The sequence below is a fragment of the Lepidochelys kempii genome, chromosome 8, assembly GCF_965140285.1.
Source record: "Lepidochelys kempii isolate rLepKem1 chromosome 8, rLepKem1.hap1, whole genome shotgun sequence".
Lineage (NCBI taxonomy): Eukaryota > Metazoa > Chordata > Testudines > Cheloniidae > Lepidochelys > Lepidochelys kempii.
Window position 1 is genome coordinate 80,775,857 of NC_136387.1, and position 26,900 is coordinate 80,802,756.

The window sequence follows — 26,900 nt, forward strand, 5'->3', positions numbered from 1 at the left end:
ATAATGGAAAATTTATCTGCATGCTTACCTGAGGTTTGGTCTCTTGCATTAGGTTCACCCATGCTTGACTGAGGTGGAGCTGGATTCTTGGTCACCAGTCCCCCATCCTCTTCCTCTTCACTATTCATGTCGGGGCCTGTGACTTGGGGTCCTCAGAGGTTTCCATGGTGCTGTGGGGGAGAAGGGAATAGTGGGGGTCTCTACCAAGTATGGTATGGAGCTTGTGGTAAAAGCAGCAGGTCTGAGGCTTGGCACTGAATTGATGGTTAGCCTCCCGGGCCAATCGCCTGAGCAATCTGCTCATAGATGTCCACGTTTCTATGGCTTCTTCAGAGCTGTGCCTGCACAGCCTCTTCTCCCCACAGGCCCAAGAGATCCACTGTCTACACTAGGCAGAAGTGTCTGGAGCATATAGCCAGAATGTTCAGCTGGTCAGTTGCACTCAACACTGGAGAGCTGCCAGATGTGCTGGCCAATCTGGAAAAGGTATTTAAAAAACTTGTGGGGCTTTAAAGGGGAGGGGAGGCTTCCAATTTCTGTGACCCATGGGCAGTGGAGTTCACAACACTGACCAGAATCGTCAGTGTGGGGCATTGTGGGACAGCTGCTGGAGGACAGTTAGGGTTGACATAACTCACTCTACATCAAACATGGCTCTATGCTGCTCGGGGAGGTTATGTTACTATGTTGGCATGACAGGGCACTTACATTGGTAGGAGACAAACTTAAGTGTAGACACACACACAACTAAATTGACATAAGATGCTTTGTGTCGACCTGACTTTGTCATGTAGACCAGGCCTCAGTGCTAGACTTAGGTGAAGCCGACCTGCTACTATCTGCTGGTTAAGAGTGGAGGAGCCCAGGATCATCACTCTAAGATTTCCGCTCTGCTGAAGGAAACTGAATGCACATAAATAAAGTTTGAGTCAATGACTTTAAGATAATGCAATAAATGATCATATTTTTTGGCCAACTGTTTTATTATTCCTTACCTGTTGAGAGAAAAGTGATTAAGCAGTAGATTTACTAGTGGAGCTACAAGGAGGAGTGCAGGGATGTGGGAAAGCATTTGCTCTGTGCTAAGTTAATGAAACAGAGGGACGAGCAACAGTGATAAGTGGCAAGAAATAATCATTAATCAATAACCACTATGTAGTGGGCCCCATTCTACTTTCATTTCTAGAGTTACTCCATAGTTAGTTAATTATAGCTATGCACGTGTATTTTCTCTTTGCACACATCACAAACTTAACATTTTTCAGAAAGAAAGGTTAACTGTATTAAAATTGGCAGGATCTCATCAAACCCTTGCTAATTTGAACCAATGACTGGAAGGCCACTGCAAATGACTGAATATCATGAATTTCATGAATTAGCATGTAGGTTAACAAACAATAAATTAACAAGGCTAATTGATTACAAAATGTACTTTGTTTACTTCTTCTGTCTATTCATAATGGTTTGTAGTAAGCTAGAATATTAAAGCAAAAGAAATGAAATTTTAGTAATATGGAAATTTGTTACCACCTCTACTATTAAACCTTTGAGAGATGAGGAGAGACCAGCTATTTTGTTTGTTGATAAAGCATACAGTTTATCAATATTATGCTATAATTGCAAAAAGAGAACACAAGCAAAATGGAAATAGTATGAAGCTACAGAAGCATTGGTTGAGAAAAACCTTCCAGCAAGTGAGTTATGATTTTAGAACAAACTAGTGTTTTCCCAGTTATAGGACTGGGTAATGCTTTCCAAGCTTTTGTAGGTCATAAACAAATGCCTACAGTCTGACTATGCAGTGTTGTACCTGTGTTAGTCCTAGGGTAATAGAGTGAAGGTGGGTGAGGTAATATCTTGTATTGGACCAACTTCTGTGAGAGAGAGAGAAGCTTTTGAGCTTACACAGAGCTCTTCTTCAGCTCTGGGAAGTGTCACAGCTAACTATAAGGTGGAACAGATTGTTTGGCATAAGTAGTTAACACACATTCTCAGGGCCCATTCAAATTGAAGTGCCTGTTAACACCTTTCCAGTCATATATCAGAGGGGTAGCTGTGTTAGTCTGTATCCACAAAAACAACAAGGAGTCTGGTGGCACCTTAAAGTCTAACACATTTTTTTGGGCATAAGCTTTCACAGGTAAAAAACCCACTTCTTCAGATGCATAGGGTGCCACCGGACTCCTCGTTGTTTTTTTCCCCAGTCATAGGGAGAAAGGAGTGGGGGTGGGGGGGAAAGGGTGGGGCAGGGGAGGCTTCCAGATTGTTGCAGTAAGCCATAAATTCAATGTCTGTATTCAGTCCACGATTATTAGTATCTAGGAACATTATTAATTTAAGCTCCTAGGCTCATCTTTTGAAGGTATTGTGCAGGTTTCCTTTGATGATGAGACCTGAGAAGTCAGAAGAGGGCCTTATAAGACCCCCTACAATTGCACACCCCTAGTTAGTACCCAAACAAGGTATTATTAATCAATTTCAATGCACATTCAGTGGGGACCTCATCCTGAAAGAAAGTTTTCCTGAAATCCCCCCTGCCCCACTCTTGTAGGCTTAAAACAATCCTGCTCACACACCCAGAGCTGACCTGCATGTGGGGGGGGGGGAGAGATGGGAGCAGTGCACGTGGAGTCACTTCTCCCCCCAACCCCCTCCCCCATCCAGATTGCTCAGTCACAGGGTTCAGCCAGGACCCCCCTCCCTGCGGCACAGCTGAGTCAGGGAGCTGCATTGAGCACAGAGAGGCAGAGCCACAGAAGGGGGGCTGTCGCTTTAATTCTGCTAGGAGCGGCAGAGGAACAGTGGGAACTGCAGGGAGGAGCTTCTGCTTTCTGGGAAGAGGGGCTGTGCGGGGTGGAACTCAAGCTGTTCTATGGTTGTGTCCCCCCCCTTCCCATCCCCACCTCCACCCCATCAGCAGGCATGGGTCATCTATGCACAAACCCTCTCCAAGCTCATCTTCAGAAACAGTCTCCCCACAGACCAGGACATGCCAACTCAGTGTGGCAACAGACCCTTCCAGAACAATAAATGCAAAACCTGTAGATTTATCACCACTGCTGTGAGGATCAACACCATTCCAGATCAATGGGTCCTAAACATGCCAGTCACAACATGTTGTGCACCTTATCCAGTGCGCTAAAATCTCCAACAACCAGAAAATGGCTACGCTCTAGAATGAATGTGCACAGGACAATAAGGCAAAAAACACCTTCTCACCTGTAGATGAACACAAAGTGATCACTCTAGTCTGTATCTGAACTCTGCCTTTTAACCTTAAAGGAAACCTGCCCAACACGTCAGCAAGATCGGCCTTGGAGCTTAAATTCGTAACTTTGCTCGTGGGCTGATGGACTAACCCCCAGCTCCTCCCCTTGTGCCTGAGGCCCTTCCCTTTCTACATCCATTTCCCCCACAGGAGCCCAAAGCACTCCCACCTTGCCCCCCCCCCAGCCCCAGCACCAGATGGCCTGGGGCAGGCGGGGGTGGGGGGGAGGGGAATGGCAAGGCCCCAGGGGTCGGGCAATGCAGTTACCATGCACCCAGCCCCAGGCCTCCAGGTGTCTGGGCAGCACGGTCTCTGTTCCCCCAGCCCCGGTGCCCGGGGAGCCGGGCAGCGCGGTTGCTGCACCCCCCCCCAGCCCCAGGCGGCCCCTCCCAGCCCCGGTGCTCAGGCGGCTGGGTAGCACAGTCACTGCGCCCCCCAGTCCCAGGGCTCCAGGCAGCCCCCAAACCCGGTGCTCGGGCAGCTAGCCCTGGAGTGCCAGGCAGGCAACGTGGCCCAGCACCAGCTGCCCCAGCAGCCCCAAGTCCTTGCAGCAGGCACGCTGGCCTGGGGGCAGAGCCACAGTAGGCTGTTTGGTGAGGCACAGCCTGCCCTAGCCTATGATACCTGCTGCCCATGATTTTGCTAGACACTAAAAATCATGGCCTGAATAGAGACACTGGATTTATGGTTTAAGACAAACACCCCTCCCGCCTCAGTTCTTTTTCTTCCTCCCCCCTATGAGAGGAAAGGTGTTAACATGCCACTTCACCTTGAATGATCCCGTGAATGTGTGTGAACTGCTTGTGCTAGGGTAGGCACTTTAAGAGACATCAGCATATTACTGCTTAGGAGCAGGAGCTCAGGATAGCAGTCAAATAAGGCATTAACTGTACAGCCTGCTAAGCCGTGTAGTGGGGTGGGTTGTTAAAGTCAAAGTGCCAATCAAAGCTAGTCGGTGCAGCTGTGGTGTAGTGTCAACCATTACGGTTACCAATGTAAAGCGGTAGCAGGTGCTAAGTAAAATTACAAGCTAAAGGGAACAGGCATTAAAGAATAATTCTGTGATTAATTCACACTTGAATTAGTAATCTACAAAAAGTCCACAATTTATCTGAAATTTCCTTAAATACAATATCTAGCAATCCACCAAGCAATACTCAGAAGGTATGTAATAAAATACTGCTTATGGTTATAACAGTACGCACTCAGCTTGAGGCAGGGGAGCCCAAGCAGTCTTTAGTGAGTGTGCTAACCTCAAGCACAATCTCAAGCTAAGCTCTCAATCTCAATCTTTACTGAAAGGTGGGCAGAGATATGGGGTCGGGACAAACCAGCTCCTACTTTCTAACTGTCGATGACAGAAAATTCAGAGTTAAGTTTGTACAGCTTTGAGCACAGTTTCTTTGGACTTGGCCTCACACATCCCATAAATTGACATCTCCAAGGTGTTAAGAAAATAAGAGTTGAAGAAGCCCAGCACCTTGCAGGCTTAGATATGTGATTATGAGTCCTAAGATTTTGTCATGGCTATTTTTAGTAAAAGTCATAGACAGGTCACGGGCAAAAAAGAAAAATTAACGGACGCCATGACCTCTCCGTGACTTTTACTAAAAATATACTTGCCAAAATGGGGCTCTGCAGGGCCCTGCACCACCCGAAGCCAGGCAGCTGTGCAGGGGCTAGGAACTGCCTACAGCCACTCGGGGCTATGGGTACCCATGTGCCTGCAGCTCCTGGGGTCCCCCGCTGCCCAGGGGTTCCCCCACCAGTGCCCATGTCGGCCTAGAGCTGCGGGGTACCCTGCCACCCACAGTGGCTTGGAGCTCCAGGGGCCACCACAGATACTGGGAGTACACCACAGCTCCCGGCCACCGCAGGCTGATGTCACGGAGGTGGCTGGATGCCATGACATCTGCAACCTCCATGACTAAATCATTGCCTTAATTATGATTTAGGCTTATTTGTGGTGTTATGTCAGCCGTGGAGGATTCTGCCCACAGGGGGTGCTCATCCTCTTTTTTTTTCTGGGCAAAAAGCCTGTGTTTGTTTTTTTAACACCACTGTGCTATGGGGCATATTTTAAAAGCTGATGTAGGGGGTTTTGTTACACCACTCCCTGTGGGCCAGCCTGTGTTACCCTTATGCTGAGTAGCCCCCTCCTCCTCAAACAGCTAGCTAACGTACAGCTGGGCCAGCATGCGGGGAATAGATGACCATATCACAGTCATTAATGCATTTAGCCTCATACCACCCCGCTTGGTAGGGCAGCACTCTCCTCCCCATTTTACAGAGTGGTCAAGCCGGCACGGAAGCTGTGCTTGCCTTGATCACAACGGAAGTCTATGGCAGTGCAGCTAATTAAACCTGAGTAGCCCAAGTCCCAGGCTAGTGCCCTAACCCATATATGGTCTTTCCTCTTATAAGGCCCATTTATTCGTTATTCAGTGTGAGTGAGGGTATTAAAAATGAATGGGAGTTGTGTGACTAGTCCACTCTGAACATTTTAACATGTGTAGCTGGGTGGGTACATTTTTCCATGACAGTTTTGCAAGCGGCCATGTTATGATCCATAGGTGCCAATGCCAGGGGTGTTCCAGGGCTGGAGCACACTTTGAAAAGACCTGCTATCACGATGGTGAGCCCAGTGCAAACTGCTGTGCAAGTGCAGTCAGAACAGGCAAACAAAATGCTCGGATGTGTAAAGAAAGGGCTGGAAAATAGAGGCCAAGATCACTGAAGCATCCAAAAAAGTATTACAGCTTGATGATGGCTGAGCCCATCTGGCTTACATCTGGGTAGGTCTTCAAAGCTACATAAGCTAGAGATATGAACGGTTTCTCCAAGTACTGCAGATGCCTCCATCCCCTAACTAGTGAGAGCCTCACAACTATCCTGTGAAGCAGGGAAATTTACTCCCACTTACAGATGGGGGACTGATGGACAGTTTTTTGGTGTTTTTTTTTTTAAAGATGACTTTTGGGCCCTTGAAGATTCAAATAGGCACCTAACAGGGTTTTCAAAAGTGCCTAAGCTCCTCTATCATTTTAAAAATCTAGCCCAAAGCATGAGATGTTCACCCTCTGCCTTGGTCCACATAAAGGGCCTGGGACCCAGTGGGGGGAGGGAAAGAGAAGACTTTCTCCAGCGTGGGAACTAAGGCTGGCTGCTGGTCTCTGACGATCGCATTGCCATCCTTTGCACAGGGTCTGTGCCAGTGGTGGGACTGCAGCACAAAGAATTGCAGCGATTCTGGGTAGCGCTGGTACCCTTAGATCAGCCAAGGGAGGCTGTCAAAACTTGGCCCCTGAAGCAGCTGGAGATTGGAAGGGCACAAGGGCAGCTTTAAGCCTTGGTCCCTTGGGCTGCTGCGATAGCAATCACCTTCCAAGTCACACAGGAAGCCTGTCACAGCTCTAGCCTACACCCTTAACCATACGCACCTTCCAACACCTAGAAAATGAGCCTGAAATGCTTCCAAAGGTTCTAGATAATTCCTTGTGGTTTGTTAATTTTTAGATGTTAATGATTGACTCACAAACACCGTAGCATAATGTTTTATCATATGGGACTAGACTGGATGAAGGTGCCCACTCAAAATTACGGCCAAGCTGCAACAAGCATGTCACAGACACCTGCCACCAAAATCTGCCAAACAAGCACGCTACCAAAATATTTCCCATCTCCATAGCTGCAACAAGACTTCGTCTGTGGTCACTGGTAATGCAGTCTGACTGACTGATGCATTTTATGTGCTAGCACTTTAAATCTTCTTGCTTCCTGCTTTCTGGCTGTGTGCATTTTTGCTATTACTATTTATAAATACTTAGGCTGTATCGTGGAGCGAGGCCTTGGTGATGTTTCACATGCCAGTAACTTTTGATGGGGAAAGATTGAGATTAATGAATGGTGACATAATGTAATGAGATGTTAATGCTTTTAGGCATGAATTAATGAAACACCATTGGTCATTTATTTTGTGCATATAAAGGGAATTGGAAGTTGTATTTCTAAAAACCTCTAAAACAGTATATTGGAAAAAAAAAGTCCTCAGCAGCAAGAACCTTGAGTGAAATCCTGGCTCTGGTAGATCTGCAGTCCTGCCTGGTCCTGGACTCCACAATTGCCAGGCTGCTTATAAATACCAGGGACACAAACCTCCCACTCCCCCAGGCACGGTGGCATAAAGCATCTGCTTCCACCCAGCCAAGCAGGGAACTGGACTCCAACCTTTAGACATTAGTTGAATGATTTAAAGAGTGCAATTCTAGTTTAAAATCCAAAGTTTTCAGCTGGGAGAGAAATCTACTCTTGCAACAGGGTAGGTTTGTGAGAGGGGACCTATCTACAACCCACCATGCTTCCCTGTTTAAATCAGGACCCTATCTCATAGCTCCTTGTGGCATCCTTACAACAATTACTTGAGTAGCCGGAGTCCGCAGCAAGAGGTGGTGGGATAAAACACTAATTTTCCTGACCTCCCTGCCCAAAGTGGGTTTGTGGGACCAGACCACAGACTGGACTCAGGAATCCCACTACCTCCCTGCATCTTCCATATGGCAGGATTGGTTGGGTTGATGTACAACTGGCATACAAGATGCAAGAATAAGTGGCTAGTACCCACCTGAGAGCCCTAGTAACAGGACAATAAATTTGGCCTGTGCTGAGAACCATAGGGGGCTGACTGTATAACTATTTATAGTTATATGGTTTCAAAAATATCTGGCCTTGCAATAAAACTTCATGCAGAGTTGAGCTTTGGCATAAAAAAGTCTCATTCCAAAAGATAATTTTAATAAAAGCCAAAGGAAAACGAGTTAGTTTTGAGTCAAAATGGGACAAAAACACGGTGTCTGATTCTGTTGCCCTGCACCTCCTGAAGTCACACTAAACAAAATGAGTACAAAAATGGGTAGAAGACCATTCTGATTTGCTAGTATAGTAAAGTCATTTCACACTTACTTTCCACTGCTGTCAGTTATAATGTGTGAGGCAATGGCAATTCATGCCCATGTACTGTAAGGTCATTTTGAGTGCTTCTTGTTGCTTTTTTAAAAACAATTTTTTAAAAAAGCCTCAAGGTGAAACTATTGCTTTTTGCTAATTTTGTTCTTTAAGTGAACTATTTTAATATGAAGTCTCTCTCTGCAGGAAGTAATTTTCCCATTTTCCTGAAGTGCTTAAGGACCTAAAACAGTGTCAGATACATATTTTGAGGATGACTTAAGTAAGATTTAAAACACTTTAAGTAGCTCGTTTTTAATATAGTCTATTAATAAACTTTATTCCTGGAGGGTCTTTTACCCCAAGGAAATGGAAAGTGCATTATTAAATTTCACAAACCATAGATCAAGTTTACCCCATATTTATACCGCAGTTGGGAGGTGTGATTCCCAGTGGGGTCCAGAAAGACATGCTAGCTTAAGCTGAGCTAGCATGCTAAAAGTAGCCGTGTGGGCAGCACCTCATGGGGGCGTCACAAGGGGGCCGGCATGCTCAGACTTGGGGGACTAGCCCAAGTTGCTGTCTATTCAGCAAAATCCACACTACTGCATTTAGACTGTTAGCTCCAGCTGAGCTAGTGTGATTGTGTCTATCCATGCTAGGAATTGCACCTCCTAGGTTCAGTGCGGACACAGCCAGTGGGATCAGTTGAGTTGCCTCTGCCAGCCTCAGGGCTGAATTTGAACTGATGTGTATAGAGTTAGGATTACTTCACCTACCACTGAAATGTATCAGCTATTTAACAGTGCACAGCAACATTACACAGTGATGTACAGGAGGTGAACAATACTGAATCTCACTGAAACTGCTGAGAGAATTCATGTAGACAGACTGAAATTACCTAAGAAGGAATTTGGTCGAGACACAGGGGTTAACACCACAAATGCCAGGGGATCTCTAATGATCACAAGCAGATTTACAGCTCATCTGAAAGATGGCACCTTCAACAGCAGTGTGTTCATGGCATTACTGTGGGAATTGGTTAAGTACTGACTCCAAAAAAAGACTGCTACTTTTTGAATCCCCAACACCAGTACCAGCCGAACTTCATTATCTTTGGAATTCTTAGATCCAATCCCTTCACCCAACTGTGCTTAGTTTGTCAGATATGGGTTCACAATTCAAGATGGTATAGCTGTAGGCCATGAAATGTAAAGCAAGAGCTCCCCCAAAAACGTCAGCCATGTAATTACATAGGGCCATTCTTCACTGATTTCAATCAAACTACTCCAGGAAAAATAGCTGCTTGAGGATATTCACGAGCAAAATCATATATTAAAAAAAAAAACAGTAAGACTGTGCAAAGACATTAATAAAACCAATAATTCTCTATAATATCTGGCTACAACAGGATATACTCGTAAAGCACTTCCTTAATGTATTTCATTATCCATAGGCATTGACAGTATTTCAATTAAATGTCCTTGGTTTTATACACACGTCACTTGAACTTTCTTTTAATATAGATGTTTTAAGGCCATGATCCTGCAAACCTTGCTCAACCAGGTAGTCCAATTGAAGACAATGAGGCTTCTCATAAGACTAGGGATTGATTACTCATATGAATAAGTGTTGCAAGAATCTAAAATTAGTGAATTTATAATGTATACATACAGCATTTCCAAATCCATTATTTTCTAGTTAGAAGTCAATAAACAAGTTTCCAAGCTTGCAGGATGACCCTGGGGAATCATTTTGATCCAAAGGAATCTGGTGTAAATCCTGGCTCAGGACAAATCCTTATTACTCAGAGTTCAATTTTTGTGACATATATGGTAAACAGAAGACAGCCTCTGATGAAAAGACCACTTACCTCCAGGGAACACACTATAAAAACTACAGCTTTGAGCATTAACAAACCTGTTGGGAGGATTACCAGTTGGACATTATGTAAATATGCTTTTATCTTCATTATCAATTGTTGCTATGTCACAGAAAATGCGAGTTGGAATAAAGGTAAACCCTGATTTTCTGAATCCCAGTTACCTGGCATTCATATTAGTCAAAATTCAGAAATGTCCTCCAACAGTGTCATTTAATTTTTCTGAAATTCTATTTTTCCAAAATCCAAGTGAGTCCAGGTAAGTTCTCTGAGCTATTTAGGTAGTTAGGATTTATCAGAATATTGTTTGGATTCACAGAAATCAAAATATGCTTTGCATCTCATAAAACCACAGGCAACTCAGAAACAGCATGGTCTAGAGAAATTAAGAGGTTTGGGAAGCAGGATATCCAGATTTCTAAATCCCAGCTCTAACATTGACTTACTGTATTGCCTTGTCAAGACATCAGCTTGAAACTGTCTGCCTTGATTTCCCCATCTGGTAAAATGTGGATAATATTTATTTACCCATCTCAAAAGGGTGCTTTGATTGTTTGATTGTACACAGCTACATAAATGCTGCTTATTAAACACTTTTTCCATTGCAAAGCATTATCTTCATCTTCAATTATAAACATATAAGCAGTTGCCCAAAATGTGATTGTACTGAAATTAAAAATAATGTAAAATAGATTGAATCCTATTTTAAAAAAATCTAATGTAAATGTCTGAGATTACAGTACAATTTCCTAATGGAGCTCATGTCTCTGACTTTGATCATATGTGATTGTGACTAGAATGCTAAGTTGCAATGATGACCTCTATTCAGTAGCAACATATACGCAGCTCCTATTGTATTCTTTTATATTTAAATAGTGAAACATAAGGGAGCAGTTTGAAGCAGAACACAGCTGGGTCAAAGGAAAATTCACGCCAATTACAATTCATACATAATTCACATTTTACCTATATTGGAAAAAAATTCACATTTATTTACTGTCAAACAGGTGTTAAACTTTACATTGGTTATTAGTGATGGGCTCATTAACAGTTTTACACAAAGGGATGAAAAAAAGCAGAATTTTGCTGAAACAATTTACATTTCATTAGATCTTTATCATAAAATAAATTACTAAATATAGGCAGAAGGAATATGGAGGAATAATATTTGTTTTATTTAATTTTTAAAAGGACAGGCACCTTTTGTTCACCAGAAAGTTTGAGAGAAGTGTCCAGTGTCCCCATTAGCCCTCCCCTTCCCACCCTGGTTAAAGAATGAACAGGGAATTGATTTACAATCTTGGCTAGATTTTACCAAATTTGTGCAAGGCATGGCATAACTGGCTTCTGAGAGAAATTTCTCCTTGGAAATCGGTTGTTTGGTTTTTTTGGCAATAAAAAAAAGTCAAACATAAGAATAAAAATTAACTTCTCAAAGCAGAACACTGTTTACAGTGAAAAATAAGTGAAAACAGGTAGAACTTGGAATTTAAACATACTACAGTACTATGAACAAAGTGTAAGAAAACCAGCTTATAACATATGTGCAACCAAGAGCTCTTCACAATATTTTCTTCAAACTCTTTAAAATTATTTTTAATAATTATATTTCAGTTGGACACAAATGTATTTTTTTACCCTAGCAATAGAACAAAATATAATTTCTTTAGCCATCTTTCACAAGAACAGTTCATTGTACAGTTGAGGAAATATATGAAATAAGGCCTGTGGCTTGATTGCTAGTGGTTAGACATGTTTCAATCTTTGCCTTAATGGACAAGATTTGCAGTGAACTGCAAACTGATGCAGAATCTCTCTCTCCTGCTTTTGAAAGTCTTGTCAGGAATAATAAGGTACAGTAAATTTGTCCCACAGGATTTTAGAGCCTACGTCTTGTATATAATACAATGCAGGCCTACCCAAAAAAGGAGGGGGGAGGGTGCAGCCATATTTACAAATATAGTTCACAAACTGCTGCAGTAAAATGGCTGGAAAGTTTTCATCTTTGTTTGTTTGTTTCACAATTTTGTTAAACTCAGCAGCAGAAGATATCTTAAAATACCTTGTTGGTATCTCTTCTCTTTGTAACAAATAATTCATTTTAGTATACTCTGTGTATATACAAAGTTTTTGTTTTATAAAAATTCACAGAACTGCAAGGTCCAGTCATTCCCTTTACACCGGAGAACCACAGGGTGAACAGAATAGTCTCTTTGAGCAGATATGAGGGAGCCTGCGTTGGGCCAATAAAGTCTTTTTAATACTTGTATGTGGCCTTTAGTATTTCTTTGCTACACTATTAAAGGCTTGTCACTAGTTGCATTTGCCCTTCCCTAACATCTCCTTCTGGGATACATCCTTCTTTGTTAATAGGAATTATATAGCCATCACTATTGCCCCTGCTGATTTGATAGTACATCTGAAGCTGATGGCCAGCTCCAAGATTTGGCATGCTTTTGTAGTAAATGTCTTCATTCTCACTCCTCCTGGAGGGAGAGAGCTCTTCTTCAACATCAGGGCTGCTCTCTGGATAAGGAGAGTCTCTAAGATTGGGCATGCTTGTGTAAAGAGAGTCTCTGTTGGGGGACTGTAGGTGGTCTTCAGCCTCAGCTGTCAGCTGTGAGACGTAGCTGTCAGTTCCTTCAGTCTTCACTTTCTTCTGTGGCTGGTACAGAAGCGAGTGAGTCCGTTGGGGAATGAGTGGTGCCTCAAGCTCCTTATGGTGAAGCTCCAGTCCTGGGTTGTCACTGTGCATCAAAGATGAAGCATCCGCCACAATTGCGTCATCTTCGCTACTGCTCCCGCCAATCACAGCTTTGGCTGGGAGTGTGCGCTCCAGGTTGTGGTTCTTGCTGCTGCCCCGCAGGTTGTTGTGCACTAATTCTGAAATGATCATTTTTTCAAAAGCAGTATCATTCAGGCTTAGTCCACAGTCTACAACTTGCACACTGTCATTATAATCTCCATTGCGCAATGAGTAGCTGTTGTTGAAATTACCATTTAGCGGTAGAGTATCCATGGCACTTGTATCCCTGGCATTGTTCAGTGAATGTCCTGAAATAGAAAGGGGACAGTTTGGGTTACTCTCTGGCACTCTTTTTACTTTTCTTCTTTTTGTATAAAACTCTTTAATGTAGTTCAGGACAAAGTTGTACTTGGAAGTAAGACTTGAAAGAAGTTAGGTTATTGAACATTCCCAACTGTAAACAGTTGCACACCTTATAGGAAAGATGTATTTCAAAAATTATACTGATTTCCCATGGGGTGGAATTGGATTTTAATTTAGAAATTTAGGGGGTACTCTGGGATTCGGATTCCATAATTCAGTACCAGGTTTATGACTCTTCCACAAGGAACTGTTCACTCCATGCCCTTGCATATGTAATGCAAAGCAATTCATTTGTAAATATTTACATTTTAAAGTACAACACCATGATTAGAAAAATAAAATTAACAGAATTTGTCCTAAACGACACTAAATTAAAAAGGAATTAGGCCACATACAAAACTGAAGGTCAATGTATAACATAAACCCACATAACTGGCAAGCAACTACTTTAACAACAGTTCTAACCGTTCCTTTTTTTTTCTGGAGATGAAGTAAAGAAAAGAATGAAAAATGGACAAATACAAAGACTTTATGTTAAACAAGGACAGCCAACTTTCACACTAAAGGGACCAGGGCCCACAAGCACCATCCAACAACACGATAGACAGCAGGTGGAATGACTCACTTTGACAACTCACATCATGTCTGTCTGCTCAGGCTATCTGGCCTAAGAGTAGCTGATATATAAAAGAAAGTAAAATGATTTATTGTAACATGATGAAGAATTACTAAGCTTCTCAGCAACTTAGTCAGAGCAAGGGTTCAGCAAATTAGATTACTAGCAATAACAGCTTTTTTCCCACTTAATGTAATTTTTGTACTAATATTCTGTCTGCCAGCAATGGCCTCGGGCTTCTAAAGGTCAAAGTTCGCCTGCAGTCTGCATCAGTCACAGTGACAGCACTGAATGAACCAGTATAGTCAATTAAGACTTAGGCCCACAGACACCATGGGCATGCAGTTCAAATGCAGAAATGTTAGGAATTTCTGTAAGCATGGGTCACAGAAATTAAACCAAAGAATAAATATTAACTGTGGAATGGGAGGAGGAAATCAGCCATGGCTGACATCTTTTAACTGCTGGAGGAATGACAGATTGGGTAAGTCTGCTGGAGATATGAAAAGAAGTTTAAGGAAAAAAATTGGAATCTTATGGTGACAAGTTTTTTGCGTTAAAGAAATGTATTTTCTACAGACACAAAGACATGTAAACTACAAAATCACAACGCTTCCCAGGCAAGAAAAACAAGAGTTTTGAAAGAAACTGAAAAGCCTGTACCATGGAAAGTTAGATTGTTAGTGGATTCCTAGAAAGTCACTTTAACTACAAATATGACTGGAAATAAAGAAAGAATGAAGTGATGTTATTGGAATGAAACTGATCACTGTGAGGCTGCTGCATTATATGCAAGGCTTGGAGGAGTACAGGGGAAAAAACTTTTGTTTGAAAAAGATTACAGATTTTCTTGTTTTGCCTTTGTTCCACACTTAAAGCTGCAGCGTACTCTAGAAAATGCAAGTGTCTTCTAAAAATTTTTTAAATATGAAAGTGATATGTTTTTGTCAAGAGACTGTTTTGGTAGCAGAATACTGATTTTGAGCTAAATTCTCCTTTTGAAAAACTTGCAAGTCATTTTGTATTGTGTTATTCCAGCCTGCCATGTGTACCAAATTAGACAAAGTGATGATGGTTGTTTGAAAGGCCTCTTTAAGCTTTGATTAAACAACTTCATAGCTTTGTAACTTCATATATGTTTCAAGATCTTAGCTGCACAGAACATATGGCATTTATAAGAGTGAGGCAACACATGGACCGCATGCTGGCATTCATTTCCCTAATGAAAGTGATTTATTTTTATAATTTTGTTCTCTGTGCTCTGCTAAGCAGATACCAAAACGTATTTGATAACCCTAAGTCAGAGTTCTGTGATATACTGCAGAGTTAAGCACTCTAGAATATACTTTGACTGATTTGAAGAGGCAAGTTTTGTTGCCCATGATCAGGTAATTCATTTGAAATCTTTCCATAGCCTGTAGCAAGATTACTGTGGGAATGTAGAAATGTAAGTAAATTATTAAGCATTTTTGCTTGACATTGCTTTGATTTTAAACAGCAAATTATTTCAGCATTGCATATCCTCATTTACCAATAGGCTTTGCTACAGACCTTGTGTTATTTTCCAAAAAGCACTACAGAAGTACTATTTGAACGTGGAAACATTTCAGTTGCAAATTGTGAACCACTTGCCCGCTGAGTCTACGTCATGACCACTAGTTATGTTTTAATTGTGCCCATTAAAAACCATGCTGAAAAAATTTACATTTGATAGGCAAAGTTAAGTTTTACTCCCATACTTGTCTCTCTGTAGGTTGCTAGAGGAAAGCATAAGGAAAGTAAGAAAACAAGAGAATGAAAATAGAAACTGCAGTTCAGTTAAAAAAGAAATTTGAAATAAAAAACAGAAACAGGTTTTAGGTTCTCCATAGTGCCAAAGTTTTAACACTGAGTTTTAATTACACTAGAGGCAATTATTTGACTCATCAAAACTGTAACTACTAGATATATATTAATTTATGAACTGCTCTGCAATTAAGAAAAGCATTTGAATAATATCACAACAAAAGTTAGGTTAGTGATGACACCCTTATTCCAGAGAACTAAACTGTTCTAATTATAACCTCAAGATTCTCCTAAAGAAATCAACTAACATAAAGCTGCACTATACTATAGTTTGGTTTATCTTTGATGCTGGAAGCAATTTTCTACACCAGGGTATCCAAAAGTGTCAAGATGCCTTGCACTGCTTTATTATCTAATCAGCTCCATACGCAGGTTTTTCTCAGCAAGATTTAGAGTCAACTGAAGCTTATATTGCATAGACATGATACCTCTAAGTGAAATATATCTTGAAGATGGGCTCTCGGACCATGTGGTGTCAGTCCTGTAATAGTATATTAAGATTTATGCCACCTGTGTTAAAAACATGGATAATTATTGGTAAATACTATTATGGCAAAGGCATTACTATAATATAGTGCAGTTTTACAAGCCTGGCATTGGCAACACTGTAAGTATTTCTTAAACTGACAGAAATTCAGAATGCAGGACTAGAATATTGCAACTTGAGTTTCTAGCTAGCAAAAAGAAAGGACTCAGACTAAAGAAAAGCGTTTCGTTTTTTTTTCAATAAGTATAAGCACACCTGGTGAGTTAAACACGGGAGCTGAAGGGGCATTACATACAACTGTTTCAGCGAGCAATGTGTTATAGGGGTTGTTAGTGCCGTGTGGTCGAAGAAGAGGGTTTGTTAGTAGGTAATTGCCAGTCATTCCTAAAGCAAAGAAACAGAAAAAGAGACATCAGTTCTTTAATTTTATTCTGACAGTTTTCTATAACATTTTTTTTATTCATCATGAGTCATGTAGAACTTGTCAAATGTAATTCAGCTGAAAATTTCTGAATGTATTTGAACTATTAATTTGAAGGAGGACAGAGAAAACTTAAGTTAAATTTCAGTAATTCACAGGTGCTGTCCAAATCCCCAAAGTAAACACCTGCTAAGAATGACATTTACTGATTTATACAAAAATAACATTAAAGAAGAATAGCCGTTAAGTGCATAGGGATCCATATTCTATTTGAAGATGCTATAGCTTAATCAAGAATCTTGAACACTGTGGTCCAGAACTGAAAAGTCTAAATTTTATTAATTTAGAGATGTTGGACAATCCCTTATGAAAACATCTGGGTTATTACTAACCTCTGAAAAGCAGAGGGGAGGGGGAAGGAAATAACTTTCTTCAAAGAAATACAAGGAATGACAAACTGCAACAAGCCTATCTTAGTATATGCAAAAGCGCACATGCTGAAGAGAAAGCAAAATGTTTTGCTTTAAGAAATTAAACCATTCATATGTTCTTTTGGGACAGATTCATGCTGCAACAATATCTGCCAGGCTTTAAAAATAAATTTTTAAATGTCTAAATTTCTCTAACAATTGGCTTAGCAAGATAAAATAAAACATGACATGATAACATGAACAGATTTTTACTAATTTTCAACTTTAATGCATCACCATTTACACAAGATTTCAAGTAATTTATTAGACAAAGTTTCAGCATAATTTATTAAAAACTAAATGTTTAAAAACCAGTTAATTTGGCTGTGTGACTTCTGGTTTTTAAATTAGTAGGAAAACTAGTCAGAATAATGAAGAAAAATTATGCTAAAACCTTTGATTGAAAACATGATTTTAAACATTTCATTAAGGTAAAATTCAACTTATGTTGTATTGAGTTGCACAACTGCATCGGGACTAATGTTATCTGAATACATTACATGTCCAAAGAGAGCTAAAAAGCCATCCACATTTTCATACTATATTTAAATTTATTAGATTCTCATTCAGGCAATAGCCAAAGACATTATATTTTAAATATTAATGCCGTTATCCTACTAGAGATATTTTATTCTAGGTAGCAGAAATTCCTGGAGTTCAGAGAATTCTTTTATTGACAGATTATGCTAATTTTATTTGACAGTAGTTTAATTTGGTTAACAATTAGATTGCTTTTTACCCTAACTTGTAAAAGTTGCTATTTGGACACAATGAGAAATACTAATTCCAGTGCACTTCCATATTACAATATATTAAATCTTCTCCCGTATGTTTTACTTTTAGCTTGTTTTACTTTTACTAGTGTACAGGTTACCAACAGTTCTTCTTTGAGTAGTGTCCTAAGTGGAGCACCCACAGGGGGTAGAATCTCGAAGAACCCCAGTTTCTGCGTAAGGTAAGTAACCTTTCCATATTTTCTGTCAATTTTATCCTAAAGCTTCATTTACAAAACCCCAAAAGCCCAAGTTAATTAGTAAATTAGCTTGTTTAGATTTGTGTCATTCTAATGGTGATATTGTAACTAAAACCCTTTACAAAGCTTGGCAGACTAGCACAAGGGAAAGGGGTTCATTTGGTCATGGTTTCTTCCCCTGAAAAGACCTTGTGCCTATTGCCTAGTGGTATGGCTGTTAGGCCCCAACATCACATTAACCTTGGCCTTTGAATTAGCTGAAGGCCATGGCACAGGCAGAGCAAGTCTGGGGACGGATGGGCTTCAAAGGGGTGAGGTCCCAGGCTAGCTTCTGCTGGCCTATGCAGGGCATACCTCTTCCCAGCAGCAGCAAACTCCTCTTCTACCGCCAGCAATTGGTTAATTTTAGTTCACCAGATTCTAGAGTAGATGTAAAGATTCAGGTGGATGGCAGTTCACTGAGTTTAGCCTACTGTTGTATTTGGGGTCAGGAAGTAATTTTACCCTAAGCAGCATCCTCATGTGTTGCTGGTGGTTTGTTTTTTGCTTTCCTCATTTCCAAGGTTCAGCAGTTAGGACTAATGCTTAGTTTGTGGGTTGAAGATAAAGGGGCTTGCTGGTTATGGTTCCTAAGGATTTTCACCTGAACTGAGCAGCATCTATAGGGGTTGCTAAATTTGGTAGCACTAATAGTAGTTTTGCTACTGTCTTTTTAAATTTTGCCAATTTAGCAGGAGTCTGTTGCAGCAAAGTCAGGTTCATATACCCTTTTCTCACAATGTGGGTGCAGAGTTGAGAAAAGGTAAAGCTAGGGCACAGATGGGGGAAAGGGGCATAGTGACAGGCTTTTGCATTCAGCTTTAATACAGAACAGCCCTACCTCCATTAGTGGCTCCTTGGCACAAAGTTTGGTGAGGGGAGAAAAGAGTGGTGGTGATTGTGGCTAGAACTCTCCTCATTTTTGGATGGCCATGGGCATTAGCATGTGTTTGGGGCCTTCATAAATGTTACATACTGTATGGACTAGATATGCTGGATAATCTTCAATTCAAGTTAAAACGATTAATGAATTTGTGGCCACCAGAAGCCTGCAATCTAGTTTATGTGGCTGTGTATTTTTGGGGCCATTACACATAGCAGACACAATGCTGTCACAGAAAGGATAAAAATTTTACTGAAAAAAATCTTTACACATGTCTTTTGCATAGAAACGGTGTCAATTTGATTTCACTGGGAACATTTCTGAGTCTAAAAAACAGTCTCAAATATGCATTAAAAATGTTACTGCACTTGTATTTCTGTTTCAGATTTAACCTATAAAGGTTAGTAAAGTTTTAAAATTATGTTCTTGCTTTTAAGCTAAATTATTGAAGAAACTTATTAACACACATTTCCCATGAATAGAGAAAGTCAACTTCTATAGTGAATGGGCAAGTTGAGTGAACATTGATTTTAAAATGTGCTCGTGGAAGACTATAATTTTAGACAACATGTGTTCGAGAGTTTTTTTTCCAACACAAATTTGTTTCAACTCTTTATCTGTCAAATGCTATTAAATCTAAGTCATCTAAAATTGAAATGTTCCCAGTGACTGACCTTGATTAAGTGTTGAAGTGCTGTTGATGTCACCTGAGATAAAGGAAGATTCAGATTGTTTTCTCACAGTGTCGTTCCACATCCTTCTTATACGACTCTGTTAACGTAAAGCAGTGAGACATAAACATTGTATTTTAGGGCACAAACAGATTTTCCCCCTTTCATCTGTCATCATGTGAAGCATTTACATTGCTTCTCGCTCTAACCTAAATAATTTCTAAAATAAATTGGCTCCTTTGTTATGAAAAGTCTAGTCTACTAAATTCCAATTAGGTAAAATATGATGGTATCCTTGCCAGCTCCCTTAAAAAAAAAAAAAAAAAAAAAAAGAGGATGTTTGCATAAGAACAAACTGAAAGGAAATGTTTAAAAAGAAATCCATTCTACAAAACAAAACCATGTTTTGCCACCTAGATCTTTATAATGAGAAGACAGTTAGTGCACATGAATGAAACATGTTTCAGTAGGCTTTTGTAAATAAGGTTAATTAGAAGATGCTGTCAAAGTCTTTGTTACCTGAGTGCCAGAGGAATAGCGAGCGCTAGTTCTTGTTGTCGATGCCTTCACTGAATTGTGGGGGCTCTCAGTTGGTAGTCCACCACAGCAATAGGAATGTCGGAAGCACTTTCCATATTCCTTACGTACCTGTAGATGTACAATGGGGATAATTAAAAAAAACAGATGCACAATAAATATGTCTCTTGAGATAAGGATGTGACCAACCATCATCTATTAATGAATTTTAAACAAATTCCTTTATGGGAGACACACAAATTCAAAATTTTCATCATTTTGATGCAGTTGATGAGCTTGTAATTCAAGGTATTTATAGTTTTTTAAAAAGGCCTCCTATCACAGATCAATATATGTAAACCAGGTTACTGCACATCTGTGTTTTTGCAGTTTTGTGAGTAATTTCTTTTTAATGGAATAACTGTTTTGCGCAGGAATAAACAAACGTTCTTTGATAAATGATTAGGTTGGTATTTTTTCCTCTTCAGGCTTTCCAGTCTTTAGTTTTTAGTGCAAAAATATTGAGTCCAGTTTCCCACCATCATATGCTGGATATTGCAATATAATTGCTCTTCAATTATATGGGTAACACCCATGAAAGTAATCTCTTCCCAGAAATTACAACGTAGGGAGAACAGACCCTACACATTGTAAGACCTATGAACAGATTTTCATAAAAAGTTTATTATATGCAATCCAAACATAGCTGCTTATTAATATAGCTACTGCTGCTTCTGTCGTGTGTGAAATTTACAATAAAACTGCCCTAATCTGTGCAGAACGGAAACCACGTCAGTGAAGGCTCTGCCATAATGTCTCAGTACCAAGTTTTGGATTGTAGAATCCAGGCCACCAGGTAACTCAACAGAACTTCTTTCAAGGCACAAGAAATACAATCTTTGTTGCTATGTATGTTTGCTGACTCCCAGGAAGTTTGAACTCTGAAACGTCAATTGTTTTAAATGAGATTTTTGTCTGAATAAAGATTAAAAAAAGCTAAGTAACGATATCAACATTTGGCCTATGATTAGTCATAAATGAATGTCATAAATGTTTCTAAATGAACGTCTTCACGGTGCAGCTTTATGATTAGATGTATTGATGTTTATTAATATTAAAGTCATCAGAACTATTTTACAGAGTAGTTCTTTCCCTCAAATGTGTTTACTGACAACTGGTTCTAAGTAATTCTTAATAGCGTGCACATATCCTGGCAGCACTGCATGGATAGTAAAAGACATGCTTCTAAAAATTTTATCCACTAGGACTTTTCCAAAGTCATCTGGCTGCTAAGACTCCTAATTTCCCAAGTTTCTTTTCAAAATGGAACTTGGGCTCCACAGTCACCTAGACACTTCTGAAAAGTTTACCTGGCCTGTGACTGTACATGAAAATGAGAGAGAGATTGTGTGAGAAAAGGTAAAATTTTCACATGTAGTACTGAAAACCCATTATAAATTAATGAAGTTTTTTTTGCATAACTCAGGCTTTGCTTTCAAACCCCCCAAGTCTTTTATTCAGAGAGTACATAGTTTTATCATGATGCTTTTATAAAAGCATGAGCAGGCTGCAAATTTGACTACTCAACTTAAAAATCAGTTTTTCAGTGAAAGCTTGAATTTTATACAGCGATACCAACTTACAAATTTTGTAAAGGAAAGGGACACTGTACGTATTTTAAATGAACCCATCTATACCATACAAAAATATAATCACAGATACATAATTAAAATGGGGTAAGTTCATGAAAATGTAAAGTTCTGTATCATTAACTGACATAACACCAAAGGAAAATGTACTTCTGAATTTTAACGGATATTAAATGCTCTGAAACACTATAACAGGGACAATAGCAATCAAAGCTGTATTTTACCCAAATACCACCCTCCAGGGCCGGTTTTGCCTAATGCCTACATTGCTGTGAATGTACATTATCTGTCAGTACTGCACATTCCACTGTCATTATTTCTAAATTATAGCCTGTTTGAAACTGATGGCAGTAACAGCACTATCATCTTGTCAGGACTGGAAACATAATAGTTTTCTCTTCCACAATTCTGTATCTCTGTTCAGTTTAGTGACCAACTAGTAATAACAGAATAAAAAGACTACATTAGCTATGCAGACAGGGACAGGATGATGATATCCAGTGAAGGGCACTGAAAATTTTAAACCTTAAATAGTAGCCTTAGCATTCTTTCAGGTATAAATCTTCTTGATCTAGATTAAATTTTTTTCATACGTGACTGGCACTTTAACATTGCTTGACTCCACTTAATATAGAAACAATGCCTGAGAACAGGAAATAAAACAGCAATGTGCCTTTGGTTTTCACATCCTATATAAGTGGTTAAAAAGGCAAAATTTTAAAATATCCTAATCTAGAAATTATTTGCATTTTTACTACGTTTACATTTTCCCCCTTTTCTATATTCAATCCCATCTCAATGGTTTTCCCTTTCTGACTGTGTAAGGAGTGCTATAGCCAACTTGATAAAACACTTCTCTCTTTTTATTAAAAACAACTAAGAGTACTTGTGGCACATCAGAGACTAACAAATTTAAGGGGTCACAAGGACTCCTCCTTGTTTTTGCTGATACAAACTAACACGGCTACCACTCTGAAACCTGTCTCTTTTTATTCTGGATCTCTTCCTAAAACACGTTATAACAGTTTGCATGGAAGAAGTTGTATACCTCAAATTAAGAAACACACAAAGTTAAGTGGTGAGCATGCACGATTTAAATCACAAGAATGATACTTTGCACTTAGCACCCTTTTCATCTAAGGGTCTCAAACCACTTTACAAGCATTGAGTTAATTAAGTCCCGTGAGGTACATGTAACAGGAGCTAATGATTACAAGTTCCAAAATGTAAATTGGTTAAAATATCTAGTGGCTAAATGTCTATTGTAAATTTGCTAAAATTATTTCAAAATGGTTACATTTAAGAGAAGATAATGACTATAATTTTTCATTTTACCCCTCTCCCCTCCCTTTATTACATATCCGTTTTACCCTCATTTGCTATATGACTCAGATGCAGACTGTAAGCTCTTTGGTACAGTTGCCATTTTCTGCAAGAGTAATGCATATACAATAACCACACACACGGGGCAGCTCAGGATATTGGTAAAAGGATATTCAGCTTTAAACCTGTAGGCTGACACACGGACTCTTGCCGCAGGGTCAGTAGTTCACAGGAATTTACAAGTGAGCCCACTCGACAGTCTTTGGGCCAGTCAACGTTTTTTAAAATACAAAAATTGTCAACTTTGGAAAATTCCCTTCCACCTCACATACTACCTACCACTAATGACCACATTTTTCTATCATCTGTTGGTGTTCAGCATTACATTAATTTTGGGTTCTCAGTTGACTCTGAAATGAACAGTTACCCACACTGCAACCCTCACCCATCACCACTGGCACTACTTGGCACCTCTCAAGAGAGAAGACAAGGACCTTTCACTGATATAGAGGGTACAGTACTCCCTCAACCCCAGAAGTGATCTCCTGCAGGTTGAGACACATCTAAGCTGAAAATGAGGCTCTGATTGCAGCACGAGTAGGCATACCCACACTAGCTTTAATTTAGCTGGCATGGCTAAGATTGGTAGTGAGGAAGTGGTGGTGCAGCATTCAGCAAGGACTAGCTTCCCCAGTCCAGGCCTCCTGGGGACTCTGGGTACGTACTCAGGTTGCTGGCCCACACCAGAATCTGTGCCACTGTGTCTTCACTGCCACTGTTACCCACATTAGCTAGATTAAGCTAGTATGGATATGCCTAGCTGCATTGCAACCACACCTTCATTTGCAGTGTAGCCAAACCCATTGACATTGTAAATGACTGGAAAGTTGAACAGCCATTGTTTGATGCTTTAACTTAGTGGTGGGCAAACTGTGGCCCCACAGGGTAATCCGCTGGCGGGCTGCCAGTTTGTTTATATTTGCATGGCCGCCCGCAGCTTCCAGTGGCCGTGATTCACCAGTCCCGGCCAATGGGAGCTGTGGGAAGTTACCTATAGTAACTTTCATCCAAGATTCTCAGACCACTTTATGAAACATTAACTAAGCCTTGCAACACCTCTGCAGTGTCCTATTAATACCCAGTGTACAGCTGCATGAGTCACAGAGTAGTTAAATGACTTGCCTAAGAGCACACAGCAAGGCACTTGCTGCAAACAGTACCAATGGTTTCTGACTCCCAGTTCCCCACTGTTGATCTAACCACTAGAAGACAGGCCTTCCCTTGAAATTACACTCCATCTCCCATTTTTCTTCATTGCTATTTCTTTTCTAAAAATATCAGGCTACTGAAGAGGTAAAAACCACGTGTGTTTGTTTTCAGTAACTTACTTTCTTTTGAAGGGCACAATGAAAGATGAAAATAAACATTCCCTGGAAAGCATTAAATACTGTGAAGAGATATGTCATCACAACAGTCTCTTCATTGATAAACAGCAGGCCAAATGACCATGTTAGGCCAAGAAGACACAGGAGAGCAAATGCACCTAAGACCCAGGACCTGTAAAAGAAAATTAATTTTAGTAACACTGCTGATAAAAATGCATACCGCCAACTCCAATATTAACATTTCAGTTGCTGCAGTTGACTTTTACTAGGTTCACATTCAAATGCAAAAAATCCTTGGCTTTAACCTTTCATCTATTAAAGAAAGAACAATTCCATTTGGTACTTTCAGTCTCCAGTGGAAACAGCAACAGTAGATATGACCTTTTTCTTATTCAAGAACTGCACAAGATGTCAAAACTATTTTAAAATGCAAAGGTATAGCACAAGCCCCAGCTACCCCACTGCTTTATCTGTATTTTTACAAAGGAGATTGGTAAATCTAGCTTAACCACTAACTGAGCCCTATATTTTGAACAGTGGTTCTTCCATATGTCACCAAATAATGTAACAAATACACAAAAGTTAAACAGCAGAGTAAAAACCTAGAACCTAAAGCTTTAATATTCTGGCAAACTCAGCTAAACTAAGACTAAGTGATCTAACTTCCACATGAAGGAGCCTTGCTGAAATGTGACAAAAATATGGATACATCCAGAGATTCCAACATGACTAGTTTAAGGAAAAAGGAATTGTCGAGAACAGCACAGAATGAAGGGGAAAGGGATTTTAGTCAGTGCATTCCACATCTAACTAATGATCTTACTTGATAAATGGTTTATTATCTTCATAGCTAGAAAGCATTATAAGCAGAAAAGAGAAACAAAATTATTAGACAGAATTGTAACAGAAATTAATATGAAAGCATTTTTGTATTTTTAATAAAAATTAGTCAAAATTAGGAAATTCAAAGTGCAGAGGCAAGCAATTTAAAATCATAAAGGCATATAATAGTTAAAAATACTTTAGCAAATTAGATATTTCCAAACTAGTTAATTAAAAGTAAGGGTGATCCACAATATTGGCGGAGTTTGTAAAATTAAAAATATCATGCTAGGAATTTGTTAATGTAGGGTTCTACCTTACCCAGGTAAGTCCGTATTATAGTAGCCATCACAAACACGGTAATTACTGGTGTGGATGAGAAGACAGAAAGAGGAAAAGGAAGAAAAGAGAGAGATGCTAAAGATTAGCGCTCTCTCTCATCATGCAACATGCAATGAAGCTGATACTGACCTATCTATAGCATCTGGTTTGCAATGTTAGCCTTAAAGTAAACCTGTCTTTGCCATTTTCAGTATCCAAAACAAATCTGTAGCACCTTTTCACAACCAACCCTTAGTTACACCATCCCTTCAAAGAGTTTATAGCAACAGCCCTCAGTTTGAAAAAAGCACTAAACAGAATACACTAAAAGACTATCAAAAGACTATCACAGCTGTAAGATTCTTATTAATTACGTAACACTTGCATTACTCTCCAAAAGGGATACTGAAATACAGCACCAATATAAAGTAAACATTTGTTCAATTAGCATGAAAACAACAAATAATCTTCAAGTTAACAATAGTAAGGGAGTCATTTCTCTTGGGAGAACTGGATTACAAATGAAAACTGCTCAGAATCCCTAAAATAAAAACGCCATTTAACAAAACAAACTTAACATAATCATATCAGCCATGCAAACAGGAACGTCATTTTGAACTACATTTTAAATGCAAATGCAATTGCCACTTTGCTATGGAATTTCCATGAAGATACTGACATAATTTCTTGGCATTAATTCCAGGCTGAAATGATCTAATTTTGACCAATATCTGTGACATTATAGTAACAATGTAAGGAAAGCAGGATTGGTACTGTTTCTTTCTAACTGACATTTGTAGTTGCTGGGAGACAAAGTCATGTGTTCCTAATGGAGAGTAGCTTTCAATCAGTTCAGTAATCAGAAAATAATCATAGTTCTCATACTTGAACACAAAGCACTTACTTAATGTTTTCCAACCTGCTAGAGTCTGGTTTCAGAGTGTTTGAGTGCTTCACCATTTTGCACAATGTGATCACCAGGAAGATAAGATTCAGCTGTCAAAACAGATAAGAAAGAAATTAAACTACTTTAAGTTTAACAGGTTGAATAATGAGGACGTTATTGACTTAAAAAAAACCCCTTGGTTTATTTTCAAGTATATTTAGGTGACTGGTAATGGTATTTGGAGTGTTTCACCCCTAAGATGCTGATTCAACTATGGACAAAGGATAACATTTCAAAGTCCGAATTTTACCAAAATCTAGCCTCACCAAAAGTCACTACCTTCTCATACAACTTGCGTTTGCCATATTTAACCTGTTGGTCTACATTTTACAT

The 26,900-nt window shown here is 39.7% G+C and overlaps 1 protein-coding gene across 16 annotated transcripts in view; it reads right to left on the reverse strand.

Moving 5' to 3' along the window:
• Positions 1 to 11,058: 11,058 nt before the first annotated feature.
• ADGRL2 (adhesion G protein-coupled receptor L2) overlaps positions 11,059 to 26,900 on the reverse strand; it is a 195,218-nt gene continuing 179,376 nt past the window's right edge. For 2 of the 16 annotated variants that reach the window (XM_073357235.2, XM_073357231.2), the window contains 8 exons: positions 26,526 to 26,617; positions 25,622 to 25,666; positions 25,302 to 25,328; positions 24,482 to 24,650; positions 20,125 to 20,253; positions 19,609 to 19,705; positions 16,404 to 16,532; positions 11,059 to 13,145 (listed from right to left, as the gene is read on the reverse strand). In XM_073357235.2, coding sequence (XP_073213336.1) covers positions 12,391 to 13,145; positions 16,404 to 16,532; positions 19,609 to 19,705; positions 20,125 to 20,253; positions 24,482 to 24,650; positions 25,302 to 25,328; positions 25,622 to 25,666; positions 26,526 to 26,617 — 1,443 coding nt within the window. In that variant the 3' untranslated portion in view covers positions 11,059 to 12,390. Of the gene's footprint in view, positions 13,146 to 13,825; positions 13,878 to 14,479; positions 15,574 to 16,089; positions 16,172 to 16,403; positions 16,533 to 19,608; positions 19,706 to 20,124; positions 20,254 to 24,481; positions 24,651 to 25,301; positions 25,329 to 25,621; positions 25,667 to 26,525; positions 26,618 to 26,900 lie in introns of those variants that run through there. The other 14 variants (XM_073357249.2, XM_073357238.2, XM_073357237.2 and 11 more) reach the window with 11 other exon arrangements.